Below are 22728 nucleotides of genomic sequence, written 5' to 3'. Positions count from 1 at the left end.
CTTCGTGAGCCGGCGACTTCGGGAAATACGGGGTCTACCAAACTCGAAGCACGGAGCCCCGCCCTGCCGCCCGCCAGAGCCGTGAAGCAGCAGTAGCAGCAACAGCAGCTCCGCTTGCTTCGTACAGTTTTTATTCATGAAAACATTCGTCTGATCTTCGTATTATTCGACTAGTAATAACTGCTCGCGGTATACGTTGTGCCCGTCTTTGTCGGTATAGTTCACGCAGTGACGGTTAACCTTAAAAAGTAGTGGCAGTCGCGGTGTTGTCGCGAGAGATAGTCTAGTAGTGAAACAGACTTGTTTCGGTCATTAAGGCGTCGTCGCCGAGTGCATTCGCTCTGTTTCTCGACGTTGTTCGAGACGGAGAGGTGTGAAAAGGAAAGTGCATAGTCATCGATGTGAGAAGTCGAGGCTAGGAAGAAGGCCCGCCGCAGCAGGAGGGAGAGAGTGAGGAGCTGTTCGTGGATACGAAAAGCTGATATATCGAGTCGGGAATTTAAGCAACCGTAGGCTCCGTTAGGGAGCTCCAGGTACGATAACAAACATTTCTTCGTAATAAGTCGTAATTTTCCGTTTCGAATAAGCGTGAAAACCATTATGACGATTGGCCCTGGCTGGCCCTTCGACTTGATCGGAATAGCCAACATGGCGACCGCCTAGGCTACGCTGTCAAATTTTCCTGTTCCGTCATCGTGGTTATTTTAACATCGGTTACGTTTCTCTCGTATAGTTGGGCGTCTAATATTTCGAATGCAGAAATAACTTTAATAACTTTCTCTAATCATGAAAAATGTTGGTAATTTAGATTTCTCGATTTGTCGATGTGAGTCGGTACCGGCTCCCGCGATAATGAGATTCTTCCTGCTTAAGCTGAACTTTCCTCGTTCAAGAATTTTTCATAGTATAGAAGGGAATAAGAGCGAAAGCTCGTTTGATAAGCAGCAGCAGATTACGCAAGATAAATTATATCGTTATTAGAATTTTTGCTTAGCTAATGATATCTGAGATTACTACAAATTTACATAGGAGATCAATACTCGTTAATTTACATGGTACAAGCGTCAGTATTTCATTATCTGTTAATACACGTCTTGTTTTTATTATGAACATATATTTTATGTTTTATGTATAAAATTATCACAATCTTATCTCTTTTTTCCTTTTTATATTTAATCTTTATTTAATTTATGTATTGTATTGTACTGTATTTAATTTACGTAATTATTTATCTGTATGAATTTTTATCAATAGTTCAATTTGTTATTAAAAATAAAATTAATCATTACTTGCTCTCACTTCAATATAAAAAATTGGTAAGATGGCGCGAAACTTAATCATTGAGATATGCTATTGTTGATACTTATTTAACTGCGAAATAATCTATGTGAATTATCTTATGATATAAAAATCATAATAAAGAACGTTGTGTAATGTTAAATATGAAGTTTACATGAAAATAAACTAATTTTTTTCGATATTAGAATCACGAATTTACTTTTCGCAAAAACGTGAGTCCGCGAGGTAAAAATACCACGATGTGTCTTTATACATCGACTACACGTGTTCTCCAAAAATATGACACTTTCATCATCCAGTATATTTTCTAATTATTGCTCGAGGCTGAAAATTAGAATCCAGTTGAATTCTTAAATAATGATCATAGAATTAACTTCTAACATTATAATATTTACGTTATTATTTATATATATATATATATATATATATATATATACACACATATATAAACAAGGTATAACAAGAGTTAATGAAATTACAGGCACCTGTTTTTAATTCAAGCATCGCCTTGAAGCTTGTGTCGCGTTTCTAAGAATCGTGAAAGCGATATTTACGTTACCAGTCGTTTTCAAGGTGATCGATCTTAAAAGCGACTCGAACGACCAGAATCACACGCAATATATCTTCGTTATCGTCGCGTTGCTTCTTTTCCTTCTTTTTTTTTATTTTCCTTTTTATTTTCTTTTTTTACCGTACTTTTCAGAGGTTACGTTATTTCCATCGGCAATGAGTCACATGGGAGAAACGAACGACAAAGGAAATGCAATCGGGTGGACGCGAAGACCTTGAATTATTGTCCAATAATTTTGCACTATCGTTTACTATAACATGCTCCGTTTGGAAAGAGAGCGATATCAGGTCAGGAATTTTCTTTTCAAACTTGTGAATTCCTTTCGATGTTATTCTAATTGCTTTTGTTTCTCAACCGAGGTGATAATTCTTTCATAGAGTGGTATCAGTTTATCAAATTAACATTATCTCGTTGCAACTGTTTGGACACGGTCTCTTTGATAAAGAAGGGAACACTAATTGCCTGGATAATTTCTCGGAAGAGTGAAAGAGAGAGCAGCTGTACAGGGAAACGGTTGATATTCTCTGCAAACTTTCGATTAAACGGTGTTGACTCATATACTAACAAACTAAGAAAAGGGAAAAAAGAAAAAAAAGGGACATAAGCCAGAGTACAGCAACGACTGCGCCGCGATTGGCCGACCAATTGCTGCAGCAGCTATCTTAATCGTCTTTAATTGGTTCGAAATATAAAGTCGTCGCAGTCTCGAAGACAAGTGGTGTCTTTGCCTCAATTGACAGTGTTCCACTTGTAAAATACGACGTCGATAATATCTGTTATCGGTCTTTTGCACTTTCGATCGAGAAAAAGTTGATTACGTTCGACTACAAATGATTTGCTTACCCGATAGATAAAAAATCGCGAGAATGCTATGTAAATATTTATGATTGATGTCTATGCATCATGGTATCTATATATCACGATCATTTGCTTCGAATAAAACTCCATCTGGAAAATATTACGAGTTTAATTGCTGTATTTTTCCAAAAAGATTTTATTTCCACTCTAAACAAAGATAAACTATTTAATGTAAGCTCAACACATGGAAATCACACATGCTTATCTTTCGTGTCAAATCCTAACGAGATAAGGGGGCATATAAAATCCGAAATGTTCTTTTAATAATTTTAAAATTCTTTCATATTTATTTGTATTAGATGTTTTTTGCCGTTTAGTTGCGAGATATTTTATCAGAAATCTGAGATTAAAATGAATTTACGAAATATCTCATTCTTTAAAAACAAATTTTTAGTAACTCTGTAATAGTAAAAAAGAAAAAGGAATAAATAGTGCTTTTCGTCTGGAATTTGCTAATGGATTTATAAATAAAGCTATCTAGTAAATGCGTACTTTAAATTTAAGAATAGTAGGAGTTAAGTCAGAGCATGCATTCATAAGAACGATTAGTATTTTCAAGAAAAATATAATGTATGTGTTACATTTTAGAGAATATAAGAATATTGTCACTATTCTTTTTCTTCATTTTTTCTTAAATATGTAAAATAATATTCGGTTATAAATATTGAAAAACAAACCGCAAGATATCTTCTATGAATAATGCATTATCAACATCGCGCCACAAGATAAGAAGTAATGAATAATATTAAACGTGAAATGTCTTAAACTTTAGAAAATAATTCTTTTTTTCTTTTTCTTCTTCTTTTTCTTCTTTTTTTTTCTCTTAACATTCACTTTTAAATATTAAAAAATAAGCGAACGAGATGTCTCGGACGGATACAAAAGAATTAATGAGGATCACGTTTCGTAGGACGGTTAGTAGGTCGTCAAGTACTTAGTCAATGCGAAAGTAATGCCAATGACGTACACAACTAGCAAATTCCCTTCTTTCCTGACACCCTCCAACCCCCTCCGACCTCACTTCATTGCGGGGTCACGTCCTGTTACATTCATCCGCCATGAATTGTTCTTTCTGCACGTTTAGTGGACGAATCATGAAAAGGAAGAGTTGCTGATTTTAAAAGCCCTTCTTCAATCTACGCGAGTTTTGGAATCGAATCAATTCCTGAAATTGACAATTGTTAAATTTCTATTTCTTCGTCGCTAGCGTATGCACTTTGTTATGAATTGGCGAAAGAGTTCATAGAAAAAGTGAATTGGATGTAAAAACGATTCTTTTTTTTTTTAAGTTACAGAATTTTCAATTGGATGCAAGGATTGAATTGAACGTCGATGATAATAACCAGATTAGAGAGGACAAACAAACCTGTTTGTCTTTACAACAGCCCAATTTCCTTTGAACTGGTCCACGAGCCTTCTGGATTCTTGGATAATCCAAACATTCAAATTCCCGCTCTGCTCTCCTATCTTCTTCTGACGTCACAGTGATTCGTAAAAATAGCGAAACGATCTGTTTGCAGCTTAATTTCTTAACACATATTTGCATTCCCATGATACAGTTTGCATCGTGGAAATTCAATCTTTCATATTCGTATAAATATTTTTATAGATATTTTTATAATCTCTCCAAGACATTAGCTCGTTATCGTTCAAGTTGCATAAGTTTGAAAAAATGCGATTTCACATTTTCAAAAATCAATTGAATCAATTGAAGATTAAATAATATCTCTCTTCTTTCTTTTTCAGAAGAAAAGTGATCAAGTTTGAACAAATTTAAAAATATATTTTAATCATTCATAAAAATGTTTTTTGGATTTTATGGAATCATGCTTGAATTAAGAGGAAAAAAGCGGAATTAAATGTCTTATATGATATCCTTAAAGAAATGAAACACGCATCAAAATGAAATCATCAAAAATTTAATTAATCCGGGCAAAGACCAAGGTTAGAAATGAACGAAAAATCTTGACACGAGGAATCCCATATTCAGGTTACTTTCTGACGTCACGGTTCCCATTTTGACGTCATTTACCTGCTGTAGATTCTCTGCATCATATCTCTCATCCTGCTCTATCTCGTTCAATTGCTCCGTATACATTTTCTCGTTTTACTATTTCAACGTCGAACCACTCTATAGTCTGTAACCTACGAGAAATATACGAGAATTTTTGATACCTCGTTACTCTGCGATTATATACCAACCACAGGGATTCTCGATCGATTCGATTTTTCTCGTAGATATATACATCTGCTTATAAAGATCCAAGTGTACATATAGATTTGGGACAATATTTCCCCTAAGAAAAGGCATCGATCGAATCATATAAAAAATATCCTCCATCAAGTATCCCTTGTTCACCTTTACAAAGTAGGGTATACTGGGGATATACGATTGAAGGTTTCAAGATTTCTTTTATTAAAGTAAATCCATAATTTACACTTTTGCTTCATACACCTTGATACGATTGACGATACTTCAAGCAAGTTGGAAAAAAGCACGTGTCTATAAATGGGTAAAATATAGTTTAAATATATATTACAATCATTATGAATTGTTCATAGGCTGGTGGTAATCGAACTTATCTTCTATTCTTTACCTACAATAATTGATGATAATAGCGAGGATACTTTCCTTAATAATCGAACTTTCATTGTGTTTGTGCTCGTAACAAAAGTGCATTAAACGCTTTTAATCAATATTCGATAACCATGAATTAAACGTTCCGTGATTACGTTCGATCATTGTCTACGTCTGTTCGGAGCTTTTAAGGGGAAATCGACCGTCAAAAGAAAACGAACAAGTTCCTCTTTGCGATACTTGTTTGAAGATTGATTGATAGATCGATCGGCTTGCGTCACAATTTATTTTAAACCAACGTATTCTTTATGCACGTACTATTCTAAGACATTGTGCTAAAAATTGAGAACTCGGGTGAAAAATATTTTTGTTCATATTTCGTATGTTTAGCGCACGTGACAAAGGTCGCCGTAATTTGAGAAGGCAAATATCGTTGCTTTAATCGTTCGTGAAGATTCCAAACAATTCGTGGCTTTTGTTTTTCCGGTCTTGTTCAAATTGATAAGAAGTTTATTAACGTGACTAAAAGTCCCAGCCACTTTTGCCTGGCTGCAAACTGATCCTCCTCGATTCTACGCGTTCGAAAAGTAGGTCATGCTGATGTGAATTACAGTCATCAGCTGTAATACCACAATATCATTCCGTAGACAGAGCCAGTTCCGCGGTAACGAAGCCTCTTTATCTAAGAATAGTTTGTAATTAATATCCTTATAGTATCTATTTCATCGTAACCATTTCACATGTAACCATTCTCCTTTCGTTATAATTTCTAAATTACATAACGGAACAATTTTTATCTTCAAAAGATTAATCTAAAATTTCCTAAAAAAAAAAATTACACACTTTTTTCCAGTTGTTTTCTTCTATGAGAAAAATTCATCATCGTGAGAACATTGACATAATTTTTTAGAAGAGTCTCGACTGTGATTTACTTTCCTCTTCTTTCAAGGAAGAAACAAGTAGAGGAACAACAAGTGCAATATTGGAAATCAAATATCTTCAGGACGTTGTATACGATTCTTTTGGCAGAAATGATTCTTCTCCGTAGTTGAGGAACGACGAATAAATAAACACTGCTATGTGTACTGGAAATAAAGGTAGAGGCGAGCATTCATTGGAACGAACTCTTGGCAGGTGCAATGCCAACAGGCGTCCCAACGGCGATCGTCGACACACGTTGCACGTCGTCGTTCAGTTAGATCTTTTCGTGGCTTCTCCCATTCTTTTTCGTCCGTTGTAAAAACCGTTGGGCCGTGCCAGGGACTTGGTCGAAGTGCACGCTTGGTGTGAGGTACTTGGCAGCCTCGCGGTTGTATACAGCCGGGACGAAGCAGATGGGGAGAGAAGAGAGAGAGAGAGAGAGAGAGAGATCGTATTGGACGTTGACCCGCGTGGTTCAACTGTTGCTCCCATTCGAGCATCCGGGAACGCGTGTAGAAAGGCCTGGGGATCCTTATGATAGAAAACTCTTCTGTTAGATAGGTCTAACCAGCCTCCCCCACTGATGAGTTGAATGCCTGAAGAATGACAAAGCCAGACGATCCGCACAGATACTAGTGTAGAAAAAAATGTTGGTTGCTTATTCCTTGATAAAATTAAGAAGAATATAGGTCGAACGTGATAGAATTGAGGCTTTCTCTGTTGCATTTAACGAAGATGTTCTGGATCGTTAATTAAGCATTCTTACTGCGATCTGTTCTAGTTGCATGAGGATTATTAGAATTGTGTAACGTAGTTGCAATTTTGCGATAATATATAGATGTGGTCTCGTTTCGTATATTCTATTAAGTATTTTGTTCTATCGTTCGTAGGCAATGGTCGACGTAATATCAACTTCTCGAAGATTAATGGAATATTATAGCACTTGGCGTACTACAAGGACCAATGATTTCGAATACTAGATAACATTTCAAATTGTTTGCTATCTAATTTTGTTTGGCAACGAGTTTCTCGTATATCTTCCAAGATTTGATATAATATGAAACAAAATGTTATTATATCTTATAATTTTGATCATAATATATTGTGATTAAAAAAATCATATGATTATAAATAAAATTTAATTTTGCACATAAAAATCAATAGTGCATGCAATGCGATTAACAAAAATATCAGTAAAAAATGATTAATCAGAAAAAAAGTTCTACTATTAGATATATAAAATAAGGAAATAAAAATATTCATTTCTATGATTCAGCGAAATTTTCAAATAACAAACCTATATGATTTCCTGAATGCTAGCAAATGTATATTTCTTAAAATAGTTCCAGGGTTATCTGGAAGACCAAGATGACCAAATATTTAGAACATATACCTTCGATTCTGCATTTATTTTCCAAGAAACTAACCACGTTGATCCCTCTCTGTTCGAATCGATCACAACCAAATCTCTCTCCTAGGATCGTGTTAAACAGCGATTAATACAATCTCTGAACATGCTACCGCCAACGGCAACCTGTCACACGACCGACAATGGCGTCGTGCCGACGCCGGTAGTCAGTCGGTACACGGGCGCCGTGGCGCCAGCGTCGCTCATCCCTTCCCTCTGTCCGTTTCATCTGCCCAGGCGGTCTTCTCTCGAAACCACGTCCTCCCTGGGTGTGGTTCGAAACTGTGTCTCGAAGTTTGTGTCCAGTTTTCATCGTACCTCCAGTCTTCTCTTTGTACGAATCTCAAGCTTTTTATCCACCTTTCGAATCATTCAGGAAGATACACATTGAAGATATATACTCGCTTATGTGCTCTTTTACCGAGCGTGCATACAACAGACGAAGAAGGATAGTGTGGAATAGCGAACGATAGAGGGAGAAGTTTAAGGGAGAAAAGGAGAGGGTGAAAGCGCGTGAGTGAAAGAGAGAGATAGACTAGTGGGGCGAGCCACGACTCTTCATCGATTCGTCGCTTCCACGGTTCTGTGAACGCGGCATGAAAAGAAAGCTAGCACCACCAATGGCCGTATTTGACCGCTTCTTGTGCGTGTGCGTACCTGTGTTCGATTCCTGCTAGAAAAGTGCTCTTTCTTCCGGTTTTCTCTTGAACGCTTCTGCTAGTTGCTAACGTTCCATCGACGGCGCAATCTGGCGGTAGACGACGGGTTCAGAGAGGCAACCCTTTACTCTCTGCACGAATCTTTCACGCAGAGAGGTTATGTTTGTTCGGGATTCATGACGCTCTGACAGGAGTGGAAGGCGGACGGAGCGGGTGAGTGCTGCTGGATCTTATGCGTCTTTTTCCTATAATTTGGTGCATCTTGCAAAAATTTTATACATTTTTTATCAAGTTAAAGATATAGTGATTGGAAAAAGTGAATTGTAGCAAAGAATGTTAGTCGAGTTTTTTCAAAAAATTTATTAGAAGAGATTTTTTTATTCTTGGAAGTTCATTAAAAGTCAAAGGAAAAGTTTATCAAGATTTCTTCCTTTTTATAAGTTTTTTCTTCTTTTTTCTTTTCTTTTTTTTTTTCTTTATTTCTTTTTTTCTTTTTTTTTCTTTTTTTTCTTTTAGACACCCAATATTATATTTCGTTTCACGATGTTTGCTCATGCGCCAAATGATTTTATCGGTTCCGGAAAATGAGAACACCTTGCGTTGGATCGACAACCCTTAGGTTCCCCGGGTTGTGAGACTTTTTGGAGGTGAAGGACACTCGTTGCCACGAAATTTCAATGTAGCTTAAAAAGTTAGGTTGTCGGTGAGACTGCTGTTCACATTGAATGAGTGTTATGTTAAAGATTGGCTAAAAGTCAAAGAAAATATGTAGAAAGAAGAACAGGAAATATGAACTCTTTTAAATTATTTAGATTTTCCAGAAGTTGATACAGTTATTTTGGTTCAGACGGTTGGTTCGTTAGTTAAAAATAAAAATAAAGCACCTAAAACATGTAATACGATGCTCTTTGCGTATATGTTTTGCAAAACAATTTTTTTCTGATATCAATGAAAATATGAATATCAACATTAGATTTAGAAAGAAAAGATGAAACAATTTACATAAATTTAAAACACTAATCAACAATTAAAATTTAGTGATATTTAATGATATTCCATTAATATACAAACAAAAAAATATAATAAAAAATTATATTATAGAAATATGTAGGTTAAATAAGAATAGAATAATCAAAATTGATTGTATATTCTGATAATAGTATAAAGTTTGAAATTAATATAAATATATCAGAATTTTATTCAATATTATTATTCAGTATTGAAATCTTTTGATCTTTATCTTGATATCTCTTAACTCAATTATTATTAAAATCAATAATCCATTTTATCTTATATTCTTTTATATTAGTTCTTTTATATTAGTCGATTAATGATTAATCTTATGATTAATCTTAAACCTATTCTTATGAATCATCATTTGATCCAATAAGCTTAAGTCAATCAATTCTTTAACCTCTGAAAAACTCTTGTCCTAAGCTGTTTGATTTAAAGAGAAAAAAAATTCTAGAGGGAATTACGAGTAATTTCTGTGATTCTGCTTTCAGGGGTGGCAACGGTCTCGCTAGGAGGTATCGAAGCTGGCGCGTGGGGCGGGAGAGTCAGCGGTGGTCTGGCTCTGGTTCCGGTGGTAGCGGCGGAAACGGAAGCCGCGACAGCAACAGATCAGAGAGAACGACTGGAAAAGGCTGGTGCGACCCGCTGGAGAAGGAAATTCGATCGTCTTCTATTTTCTACCTTTCCCATCCCTGGTGGTGGAAAATTCGAGAGCGTCTATCTGCCATCGAAGAAAGCGTCGACAGCGTGACACTGGGCCCCAATCACCTTCGAGCAAGAAGGCATACGAAATAGGATTAATCCATTCCTGAAAAATCACATTTTAAGCTTTGTTGGAGGTGTACCACCTCCTCCTCGAGAAACTCCCTTTTCCACCCTTCACGGGTAGTCACGCTTAGCGCATCATTAGACAGGCATCATGAGCAGCGAGCTCGAATCCCTACGTCAGGAATCGGACAAGCTGAAAAATGCCATTCGAGTAAGTTGATTGTCATAGATAATTTACGTAGGATTTTTTATTAGATAATTTTTAGAGGGCCAACTTAATTTTCAGGGATAAAAGACAATGTTAATCATGTGTATCCAAATCCAAGCTTACAAGATGAATGAAAATTATTTTAGTTTTGTTTAATGGAGTACTTGAAGAATAATTTTAAGTATATAATTGTTACAAAATGATTACAGTGAATGTAATTTGTTCACAATCAATTCGTTTGATGGTATTAACTAAGCACTATGGAATTTCATATCTCGACTGTTTCCTGTCAATATATTATCTATAAACCGTAAGAGATAGTATTCTCGCGATAATATTGGGCGGTGATTCTCGTTTTAATTTCGATATTTAATATTTTATAATTAGAGATTGATTCATTCAATAATCTCTTAACTATGGACTAGGTAAGCTAATTAAAATTGTAACATTTCGTATATTTGCCGGCAATCTCTAAAACATCGGGGACAAAGCAACAGTTCTACATGCAACAGCGGTGCATTGTCTTAATAGAAAAAAAGTCTAGGGCTTCTTCTCTCAGCTCGAAGTGCACTTGGCATTAAACAACCGACCCTTATTCTCTCTCTAACGAGCCAGTAATTTTTTTATTTTTTATTTTATCCGACGCTAGGCGATTGGAAAATCACAAACTATTGTTCATTAAAACAATACTTCTTTCTTATTATTCTATTTTATTTATATTTCAATTATATTTCCAATTTCTTTCAAATTTTAGAAATCAATATTCGATTTTATTACTTATAGCACCTATAAAGAGCAATGTAAGATCGTCAACTTTATTTGCTCGAAACTTGATCGAAATTGAATCACACGATAATTATATGTGATTTCAATATATAAAGTCGAAAAATATTCTTGCATATTCCATTCATATTATCAATTACATTATATATTTTCATTTCCTTTTGAAAAACAAAAAAAAAATCTATTTTCAGAATCATATAATTTCTTAAAAATCGTTCATATTTTTTTTTTTTTTTAAATGTCAACTATTCGATCATCGAATGATCATTGTCGATCGCAAGATGATTTATAAGTTGATTCGATTCTTATCGTTTGGAAGATACTTGTCGATGACAATCGGTGAATTCTCTATTACTTATATGGTGGTGGAAACATGAAACTCATTGTCAGAGGTGGTAGTGATGTAGCGTGTGGTGGTGGTAGGGCGCGGCATAACCGTCGCTTCACTCTGATCAATACGCCACCGTTCCTTCTCTCTCTTGCTCGGTCTACCTCTCTCTTTTTCTCTCTTACCCGCTTACTCACGTTCTATCTTGTTCCTCCTCACCACCTGTTTCTCTCTTTCACCCTTCTTCGTGCGTGCGTGAAATTACACGCATCGTCAGGCGTGCACGGTAATACGCGACCGTAATACGTAGAATGTACGTTCTTAAATACCCTGTAACAGTATTTCCATAATTTATACATGCCTCTTCTTTCATGCTCGTTTAATTGAACAATCGAGAATAATTCGATGCGAGCGCGAAATACTGGAAATAGTACCGAAGATGGTCATTTTCTTATGTCAGCGTAAAACAATGTTAATTAGGATCCTTAAAGTGACCCGTAAATGCTTCTACTGTTCTCTTGTTAAGTGCATCGTTGCATTCTGAGTCATTCTGAAGAGGCCAGTCTGAAGAGCTTTAAAATCTAGCTTTAAAATCCGTTTACAAATTGTGAATTCGTTTTTTTGAAATTTATTAGAATTTTTTAAATTAACTTGTCAATTGCGACATTTCGCGTTTTTATCAATTGGATTTGAACAAAATTTTTTTTTCAGCCATGTAAGCCAGATTAAATGATTCTTTATTCAAAATACATTCACTTAATAATGTTTTAGAAGTAATTGACTTGTTTTTTCTTTTTTTGCTGAACCATGTAAAATTTGTTGAAGCCATCTTTTATATATTTTTTTTGTATCTGTTTTTCAGGATGCCAGGAAAGCAGCTTGCGATACGACGTTGGTCCAAGCCACGTCGGGCATGGAGCCTATCGGCCGGATACAAATGCGTACGAGACGCACACTTCGTGGTCACTTAGCCAAGATTTATGCCATGCATTGGGGCAGTGACTCAAGGTATCTTCAACCATGATTTTTTGATTTTAAATGTATTTCTTATCTGTTAAAAACGAAGGAAAAATATTCGTTCATACATTATTTTCATTGACAGAAATTTAGTGTCAGCATCGCAAGATGGAAAATTGATCGTTTGGGATAGTTATACCACCAACAAAGTTCATGCAATCCCTTTGCGCTCCTCATGGGTGATGACCTGTGCGTACGCACCATCAGGTAGTTTCGTAGCCTGCGGTGGGCTGGATAACATTTGTTCCATCTATAGTCTAAAAACTAGGGAAGGAAATGTAAGAGTTAGCAGAGAACTCCCAGGTCACACTGGGTACTTGTCTTGCTGTCGATTTTATGACGACAACCAAATTGTCACTAGTTCTGGCGATATGACTTGGTAAGGAACATTTATTTTTATTATATTTATAATTTTTGTCTATATTCGTTGATCTAAATCGTTTCTAATTGGCACTACTACACTTATTTCCATAACGATTCCGCTGAACATGGATTTATTTCGTTTAGGAAGATGACTTAAAAATGAATATAAAATAAAAAGATGTCCCAGCCTTTCCATCCTTTCCCTTATTGTTTCCAGTTCTCATTCTTTGATCGGTAATTATATAGTGTGTAAAAGTATGTGAACTGTGTCAAAATATTATGTTTCTTTTTTTTTTTTTTTTTTTTGATCAGTGCCCTGTGGGATATAGAAACTGGTCAACAATGTACCTCCTTCATTGGACACACGGGTGATGTTATGTCCCTGTCTTTGGCTCCTGACACGCGCACATTCGTATCTGGTGCGTGTGATGCTAGTGCAAAATTATGGGACATTCGTGAAGGAACTTGCAAACAAACTTTCCCAGGCCACGAGAGCGACATAAACGCTGTTACGGTAAATTTTATTTTTTTAAATATCAATCTTCTGGATAATTTTTCTTTTTCCTAGAATTCGACACGCGATCGTTCGCACGATGAATAAAAATCAGAGATTTTTAATGGAAATTTCATTTTATTATTCAGTTCTTCCCGAATGGATACGCTTTCGCGACGGGTTCAGACGATGCAACGTGCAGACTTTTCGATATTAGGGCAGATCAAGAACTGGCGATGTACAGTCACGACAATATTATCTGCGGTATCACTAGCGTAGCGTTCAGCAAGAGCGGTAGATTATTGCTGGCCGGCTACGACGATTTTAACTGCAACGTTTGGGATTCCATGAAGGCTGAACGAGCCGGTACGTTATTTTTATTTAATATCAAAGATTGCCTTTAGAAGAGAAGAGAAACTTTATTTCAAGCCCTTCTCTTTAATTTAATTCTTTTCCTCTATTTTTATCTTTTTCATCATCTTTTCAATTAATACAAGAAATGATACTAATTAAAATTATTTTAATACGCAGTATTTTTATTCGAAATATCAATGAATAAAGTATTTCTTACTTTATCATATATGGAAAAATACAGCAAAAGAATGAGCTGTTTCGAAGTGCTTTGTTTCATTTTACAGGAATTCTTGCCGGTCACGATAATCGTGTATCTTGCCTCGGCGTTACGGAGGATGGTATGGCAGTAGGGACGGGCTCATGGGACTCATTTTTGCGTATTTGGAACTAACTTGGGGTTAATCCCAAGACGTTCCTCCACAGAACCAACTACAGCCAATCAGCATACAGTATAAGCATCAAGTACCACCACTTGGCCACCGAAGTCGGCGTGTCCGTGTCCTCGACGGAGGCGAATTATTCGCCCGGTTCACCGGAGTTGACGTTGATCAGAAAGTTTGGACATCCGTTAGACAACAACAGTAAAAAGACCCACGGTAGTAGCAGCAGTAGCGGCAGCGAATTTAAGAACGTTTTGGGTTGTGGTGGTAAAAAGGACTATCGGAAACGCGTCGTCGATTTAACCTGGCGACGTGGCAAAGTCGGCGATAAAATCACTCATGAATATCAGCGCTTCTAGTATATGGATATACCGTTTGTTCGATATATTCGAACGTACGACTGATGATGATGATGATGATGATGATGATCGAGAAAGAAGCGTGGTGAAAGGAAGAACGACAGAACGGAGAGCAGCACCAAGGCTGACGGCCATATCTCTCCGATGTCGTGCGCGTTACTTCCTTTCTCTCCTCCCCTTTCTCAAGGACTATTTGGCAACTTCGAAGAGTCACGTGCTGTTGATATGTCTCGATAGCATCTTCTCGAAGATCTTCCCGAATTCGAAGGTTGAAATAAGAATCGATTCCCGACACTCCTCATCCGAGGTCTACGTCGCTGGAAGCGTTTTATTATGAATAAGAAAAAAAAAGAAAAAAAAAAAAGAAAAAGAAAAAAGGTTCCGAGCGTTCACTGCCGATGAAGCGCCGACATGGCTGCTCCGGCGGTTGATTTTACATTTTTTTTCGACACGCACGAAGCAAGTCGTACCAGGCGAGAACACGATGTGAAAAAAGAAGGAAAAATGGTCGCTCGTGCACGGCATAAAAGTAAACATGATCGTGAAAACTATATATACATATATATATTATATATATACGTATGTCGACGAGCAGCCAAGATTACGATAATCTCGCATATTGCATTCAACCTACACGCACACCGTACGCACGTGTATTAATACGTACATAGAAAACTACATACATACATCTGCACACAAAACGCGAAGTACCGCAAACAAAAAGCATCTGCTATTAAGTACATAGTGGGTCATCCACGAGTCCCGACATATAAGTCACTATCTCCGATCATATTTTCTCTCTTCTTTTCGTTTTCTCCCCTTTCCTTTTTATGTTTAAATTTCGATTTTAAATTCCTCTTTTATCGTGAATTTTTTACCTCCTTAAAAGATGGCTAGATAAGGAGAAGGGAAAAAAAAAAGATTCGCAAAGATTGCATCATCTTTTGTGACTATAATCGTCGAGTTTGCATTATTATCTGTAATTTTTATAGATTTATTCTTTATTTATTTTGTATAGACATCTACCATAGACCATCTTACGTATATACATTCTTGTGTCCCTTTTTTTCTTCTCTTTGTTTGAAATTGAGTGAATGTTCGAGTTGATACAGAGATTGTTAGAGAGTGGACGAATTCAGATGCAAGAATCTCGCGTAAAATCTCCAAGACGTGGCTCAAATGCGAATCAAAATCCGCATAAAATTATAAAGAAAAAAAAGATTTAAAGATATTTCTTATTCCTTCGATTTACTTTCCATCGAGATTTGAATTGTCTAATATCAAAGGATATCGCTGAAATAAATAAATAAATGAGAACGATTAACAACACGATAAATAAGATGAGCAAAAGAAAACGCACTTCGCCTCGTCGCTGATTCGAATGCACGCTCGCGAGGAGCCAGTATAAAGTGTGAACAGAAGGGATATTTAAATGTAACGTGTATTTAGTTCGTAGTTCGCCTCTATCCTCTGTTTCTTCAATTAGAAAACAGCGAGACCGAGAAGAGTTCCTCCTAACTCTCGCCAAAGTAAGAGTCCCATTATCTTTCTCTGTTATGTCGATCCTGTTACGAAGAATCCTCGTAACGTGTGAGAAAGACACGTATTCTCTCGACGAAACAGTTATCCTATAAGTTCCTTTGAAATAGGACCCAAAGAATCACGGATCGACGCCACGGGCCGACGCAAGATCAAACTCTCTCTCACCCTCGTCGTTCTTTCTTTTCTTCGATTTCATTATTATTCTTCGATTCCTCCCTTTTTTATCTATCCTTTTCGCTTTCTATCTATCTATCTATCTATCTATACCCACTTGTATACCCTGTGTCGTCCCTCTTTCTTTTCATTCGCTATTCATATCTTGCGTTCCTCCTTTCCATTTCACCTATTCTCTGTCCTGTTTTTATCGAAGAAATTACATGTTTAAACTGTATATGCATTTAAAGTAATAATATTAATGATAATGTTTAATATTAATATTAATGATGATTGTAATTTATAATAATATTAATATTTAATATATAAGTATCTAAGAAGATAATGGTGAATCTACTTGTTCAGTACCGCGGGATTACGGTCCAATCGCTTTCCGGCGACCACGCTGCCACCACATCTATTTGTTTTCTCGTAACATCGTTCTATTTTTGCGTTATATTTTATTGCATTCTTGTTTGCATTTAATATTCTCACGATCAAGGAGAACGTTATGTAAAGTATTATCGTTTTTTACGATCTTACGTAATTCGTTGTAAATTGTTTTAAATATATATTTGAACCGCTGTTAGTTCCTATTGAGATCATCAATTAGAGAGGAAAAAAGACGGGTGATCGAGCAAGAGAAGCGTGGCTTCCGGAATGCGAAAACCATCAATTGTTTTCCTAACCGAACAAGTACGCGTAATCTGATTAAAAACTGTTAAAGGGACTATTAAGAAATATTTGACGAGTTTCTAAAGACGTTATTCTACATTGCGTTACGAAAAGATAAATAAGAGATAATTTCTTGAACAATAACGTTCGAAATCAGTTTTTTGATATCACTCTTTTTCGACTAATCGCGCTTATGTCACACGCCTCCATATCCTCTAGCGACCAATTAGGCAAAAAAAAAAAAAATAATATAATGATAACAAGATATTTAAAAAAAAAAAACGATCTTTCCTCCGCGCCAATACGAGACGAAGGCCTTCTTCCTTCAATGATTTTTCGATGATTTTCAATGAAATTTCGAAATGATGCACAGGAATATTATATTTTTAAGTGGAACGAAGAATTTAACTACTCTCTGCGTATCTAACATTGCAAAACGGCGGCGTTCAAAAATGAAGGAAGAAGGGTACTTAAATATTTAACGAGAGAAAAGAAAAAAAGGCTAAAAATGGAAACATAAGATCTGTGCTTTTTGTATTTCGCAATTCCGTGGCCTCTCGGAGAAAGTTTCTCGTTTTTGTATTTCGAAGCCTCGAGCCACCGAAGCAATATGGTTTCTTATTCTTTGTACGAATACAAAAAAAAATATACTATATATATATACACACACACACACACCCACACACAAACACACATACACACACACACTATCGACGATTATATAGTATACAAAATTAATGATTTATTAAGTCTCTAGTCATAGTAACGGCACGCGCAACAATATATTCAATCTCAAATGGAAGGAAAACAGAAACACATAACGTTTTGTGTAAATGGAACAGTTTGTTACTCGTTTCGTTTCTTCTTTATCATTTTCGTTTCTCTCTTGTCCGCGGATGAGAATGCGAGTGTTGATTTTGATTAGTCGAGTGCACAGGAAAAAAAGGGAAAAACAAATCGCGATAATAATATGACGGATCGATTGTGACATCATCAGGAACAACAGCGTGAAAAAGAAAAAAAAAAAAAAAAAAACAAGAAAAGGAATTAGGAATTTTTTTTTTTTCTTTCTGAAGTCGTAAGAGTAATAAGGTGAATAAAAGTACTTGGAAAAAAATGAAACGTGGCGTTTTGGTTATTTTTTTATACTGTTCGTTTTCTTTTTTTCTTCGTTATCACCCCGACCTCTCGTGAATACGATTTTTCTTTTTTCTCTCTCTCTTTACCATTTCGATAACGTTTCTCGTTGCCGTGTCTCGTTCCTTCGTCCGATCGATCGACGAGAAACACCGTGGAAATAGTTTTGGGTCCTATTTCAATGCGAAAATCGATAAACACACGATATATGCGTGGAGGAAAAGGGGGAAGAGATGGAAAGACGTGCCAGCGAAACTCATTTTAATAACTTCTTTTACGATGGGCGACAAGAAGCCATCAGCAATACTGCCTCTTTCAAGTTAGGAGCAAATATAAAAAGTATGATATATATATATAATATATAGTATGTGTATGTTATGTACAAAAGAACACTTGACGCGTGGTAACGCAGTTTAAGTGAAGGACATAACCAAAGAACGAGAGAGAGAGAGAGAGAAGAAAATGGCAGCTGATGGAAAAATAAAAGAGAAGTAAGATGAAGAAGAGAACGAAAGAGCGGAAGCATAACATTTAAAAAAAGAAAAGAAAAGCTTATACCGGATTAACGAAAGAATAAGGAAAGAGGAAGCACGTCTTCATTGTTAAATGAACAGATAGTTACAAAGATTTCATCACTTTTTTATATATATATATACATACATATATATATATATATACATATATAATGATAATAACAATAATAATAATAAATTATTGTCGACGGCTAGATTAGCTCTCATTTTGACGATCATTCTTCGTGAACCCTTGTCCTCACGGGACACGAAGTCGGCGTTTCCTTTGTTTTTATCGTCTTTGGAAAGCGCAGGGAAAGCGCGTCCGTGTTTTCCTCCCGAGATAAAAGATCGTACAAAAGCATGTAGATTTTTCGTAGACTCGACAGATATCCTTCTAACGCGTTTCGAGTCTCGTGGGTGCCCCTGTCAATCGTCATCGTCATCAATACGATACGTACTCATACGATCATAAGAAAGAATCGTTTCGATCGTGCAAGAAGAATGGAATGGAAAGATTTATTATTTAAAACGCGTGAACGAAATTTTCAGGGGGGGGAAAAAAGAAATTTGTCGAAAGAAACGGGAGGAAAAGGTTGAAACGATTCTTTGAAACATTCTTTCGAACATTCCGGAGGTATTCGCGCTATTCATTAAGTAGTTAATTCAAGTTTAGAAGAAGAAGAAGGAGGAGAAGAAGAAATGTGCGACGTAATGTGTTTATTCAGAAACTGCAGTTTAATCTGAATATCGCCTGATGAATGTTTCTCGTACATTTAGCTATCGCCATAGCTGTATCTGTATACCGCCTCGTTTTTTCAATATAGAGAAGAGAATTGTGCGTAGAAATCTAAAAAAAAAGGAAGAGACATCACACGCGGAATCGACCAAAACGAAATTATTCGATATCGAGAACGAACCTGGCGTGATTTCTATGCAAGACTGAAGTCATCAAACACTCCTTGTTGATTTATTCTTTGCATTCTTTTTTTTTTCTCTCCATGCCGCGTGTACACGCAAAACGTAGCCAAGGCATCTATCATTCATTCGGAACAATTCGCATATTTCCCGTATATATATATATATACACACACACACACGATACACACACATACACAAAATATACGTATACATATTCACAATACATTATTATCCCCATTCGACGATGTACATAAACGCGTAAAACGTGTGTTCGAGGAATCGAGTCGCCAAATTATCCAAAGAAAACGTGCACAAGCGAGAAAACAAAACTTCGATAATGAACTTTCATATCGATCGTTATCCATTGTAAACGCGTCGCAAAAAAAAAAAAAGAAAAAAGTGATTTTTCCGACCGTCAGAGGGGGGAAAAGTCTTTGGAATTTTCGCTTGGAGTTAGCGATGGAATATAATTAGCAACGCTTGTTGAGCGAAGATTCGTTTCTTTTTTACCTCTCGACGCGGTCCAACGAGGAGAAGGGATCGTCGTCAAATTTAATATCGGATTCCAATCGATTTTTTTTCTACGACCTTGATTCGAGAATCTCGTCACGCGGGATTTTCCCCACGAGCGACGCGTGTGAAACGAAAAAAAAAAGAAAGAAAGAAAGAAAGAAAGAAAGAAATATTAAATTTGAAGACGAACGGATGAAAAAGCATCGGCGGGCCAAGGAACAAGCATTACGCATCCTATTATTAGTCAGAATCCATTTCTATTGATACTGTTGCGAATAGTCTTACATTGTTTATCTTAAGATTTTAACACTGTTTACAAGATAACGTTTTTCATAATAATTGTTCTCGTATCTCTTTTGTAGACATTCTACGACGAAGTACACTTTGTACGAAGATTTCGTTCGAGACCCTCGTGCGAGAGAGCAGAGCGACGTTTACGACTTCGGTTTCTCTAATGAGATGTATTATTGAGTACAGGTTGCACGAGAATGCACGGGAATTAAATACAAGGGAAGAACAGGATCAATGAGAAAAGCAGAGACAGAAAAGCACGAAAAGAAAAAAAAAAGAATTCGAATAAAACTTCGAATCTTTTTTTTTTTTTTTTATTATTACTATTTCTATTTATTTATTAAACACTCGCACATGTTATCGCGGTCATCGATTTTTCACTCGATGCGCGAATTTCGATCGAGTTTTACCTTTTATTTCTCCCAAAGCAAATTGGTTGCTTCGCACAATGAAATGCCGAATCAATTTTATCTTCAAATTTTCTCTTCCTCTCGACAATGTTTTACGAGGTTTTTTACGTTTGAAAATGTTTCTGTTGCTTGGAAACGGTTTCTCTTACCGATTCTTCAACGAGACGATTTCAAATTTTTATCCACTCCAGCACGTCGCGAGTCGTACACGTAGCACGGCGTAATTTTGCTTTCCCTGTTAATTGTCGAATTCGAATTTGCAATCGCGCCGATTCTTTCTCATCGAATTTCAATTAATATCGATTCAACTTTAGATTTTTAATTCGCAAAGCATTTTTTAATTTCCCTCTTCTCCCTTCGATTCACAATTACAAAATATATTTATTCATTTTACAATAACGTATGTATCTCACATATCTTCATTTTATATTTATACTTCGATAACGTGTCGTTTATGGGATATTTTTCTTATTCTCACGCAGTGACGCGAAAACGCCGACGCACGATGACAATCCTCTTTTAGAGAAAACAAAAAAAATAAATAAATAAATAAATAAAGTAAGTTTGCAGTACAAAGACGAATAGCATCCACGAAAGAAGGAGGCGATGGAATTGAGCGCGTACAAAATCGATCGAATTGGTTTTGGGATAAACCGATAAACACTCGGCTGAAAACGAAACAAGGATCAAGAATACGCGAAGAATCAAAACGAGGTCGATGTTATTTTTTTTCTCGGACTAGAATTATAAAAGAAGACTGATAAGCGTTTCGAACGAGAGGAGTTCGAAATATTTTCGCCAAACTGTTTCCCCTCCACTCCACCACCGATCCAATTCGTTTCCGCCTCGACGTGATTGCAAATTCGACAAAGTTTCGCGTGAATCGCGTGACGGGACCCATCAATTTTCGTTCGATTTTCCAACGTGGGAAAGGGAAAACAAATGGATCGCCTATATTTTCTCTCAAGTCGCCGTTTATCAAAAGTTTCTGAATGGCAAAAGAAAGAAAGAAACAAACAAAAAAAAGAAGGGGAAGAGAAACGGGAGTTCAGAGCGGCGAGCTTCTCGAAAACTTTTTTTTCAATAATAGCCCGAGGAAACTCTTTAATATTAAAGGAAAAAAAAATAAATAAATAAATAAATGAATAAAGCGTAGACGTTAAGGTACTCTCTCTCTTTCTGTAAACGTAACGTGAAATTGTCGTGCAATTGACGGCATGCAAAAGTAAACAGCAACCTACATACTACATAAACAGTACGATAGTAAGCAAAAGAATAAACCCAAAGAGACGTATACACGAGGTGGCCAGGAAGGAAGTTGCTCGATGATCCCAGGGGAAAGATAAGAAAACGTTCGTTTCTCGTTATAATCGATCCTTTGTATCCTTTCTGATCGGATATCCGCCAATCGAATGTCAAATTGTCTCCACGGTACACGCGTCACCTTTCGTTTTTTTTTTTTCTTCGATCGCACCTGGTCGTCGACGACGGCTTCCTCGACACTCGGTATAATTCAGAAAAAAAAAAAATAATAATAACTTACAATTAGGGAGCAACCGAATGCATGCGTGTGTAAAAGCGAATGTAACGATATATATATACATATATATATATAAAAGAAGGAAAAAGGAAAAAAAAAAACAGAAACGCGGATGTACGAAGATGTTCTACGTGTGAGAACGTTTGATTTGCTCGCGTGAAAAGAAAAATGAGTGACGAGAGCGTGGGAGAATGAGCGGGAGTGTTTGGGAACAGAGAAAATGGAGGATTTATAAAATCTATTATTGTAATAATTATAGAAAAACAGTGAAGCATAATGTATCTGTACGTTTCTTTACTTCCTGCGGTGAGTCAGAGAGCAGTAAGATAGTTCTTAAGAGCACTCGAAAAAAAAAAAAATAATAAAAATAATAATAATAATAAAACGTCGTATAACGTGCATTACACGAGTTAAACGAGTTAGACGAGGAAAGAGGAAATGGTCGAACAGGGCGCGAATAACGTAATAAATGAAAGATGTAAAAGATGCGGATAAACGTGTTAAAAAATAATTGGAGGGGGGAGGGGCGCGGATGGGCGAGTGGAAGGGATAAAGGGAGAAAAAGGAGAGTGAAAGAAAAACGAAAAAAAAGAAAATAGGAACAAAAGGTTCGACGCGATTTGCGACGGAAGGAAAAAATTTCATTCCGATATCATTCTATATAAACGTATAA

General features: G+C 36.3%; 1 protein-coding gene across 4 annotated transcripts; it reads left to right on the top strand.

Moving 5' to 3' along the window:
• The first annotated feature begins 19 nt into the window (after positions 1-19).
• LOC107998693 (guanine nucleotide-binding protein G(I)/G(S)/G(T) subunit beta-1) lies at positions 20-22332 on the top strand. 4 transcript variants are annotated; one of them, XM_062084564.1, is made up of 9 exons: positions 35-533; positions 2003-2157; positions 8012-8507; positions 9800-10287; positions 12258-12403; positions 12498-12791; positions 13088-13289; positions 13418-13634; positions 13907-22332. In XM_062084564.1, the coding sequence occupies exons 4-9, from the start codon at positions 10228-10230 to the stop codon at positions 14011-14013; spliced, it is 1026 nt and encodes a 341-aa protein (XP_061940548.1). In that variant the 5' UTR covers positions 35-533; positions 2003-2157; positions 8012-8507; positions 9800-10227; the 3' UTR covers positions 14014-22332. The 4 variants fall into 4 exon arrangements, with proteins under 4 accessions (XP_016913589.1, XP_028522965.1, XP_061940548.1 ...); XM_028667164.2 differs by lacking the exon at positions 8012-8507 and having other exon boundaries at positions 26-533; XM_062084565.1 differs by lacking the exon at positions 2003-2157.
• Positions 22333-22728: the final 396 nt, after the last annotated feature.

Source organism: Apis cerana, linkage group LG14 (genome assembly GCF_029169275.1).
Source record: "Apis cerana isolate GH-2021 linkage group LG14, AcerK_1.0, whole genome shotgun sequence".
Classification (NCBI taxonomy): domain Eukaryota; kingdom Metazoa; phylum Arthropoda; class Insecta; order Hymenoptera; family Apidae; genus Apis; species Apis cerana.
The sequence above is the reverse complement of the archived record's forward strand: the minus strand, read 5'-3'. Positions and strand labels throughout refer to the sequence as shown.

Bases quoted from the DNA above. Each gene is read 5' to 3' on its own strand.
- LOC107998693 (XM_017058100.3), top strand. From the start codon at position 10,228: ATGAGCAGCGAGCTCGAATCCCTACGTCAGGAATCGGACAAGCTGAAA. The intron at 12,792-13,087 runs GTAAGGAACATT...TTTTTTGATCAG, and splicing joins AGTTCTGGCGATATGACTTG to TGCCCTGTGGGATATAGAAA. The intron at 13,635-13,906 runs GTACGTTATTTT...TTCATTTTACAG, and splicing joins CATGAAGGCTGAACGAGCCG to GAATTCTTGCCGGTCACGAT.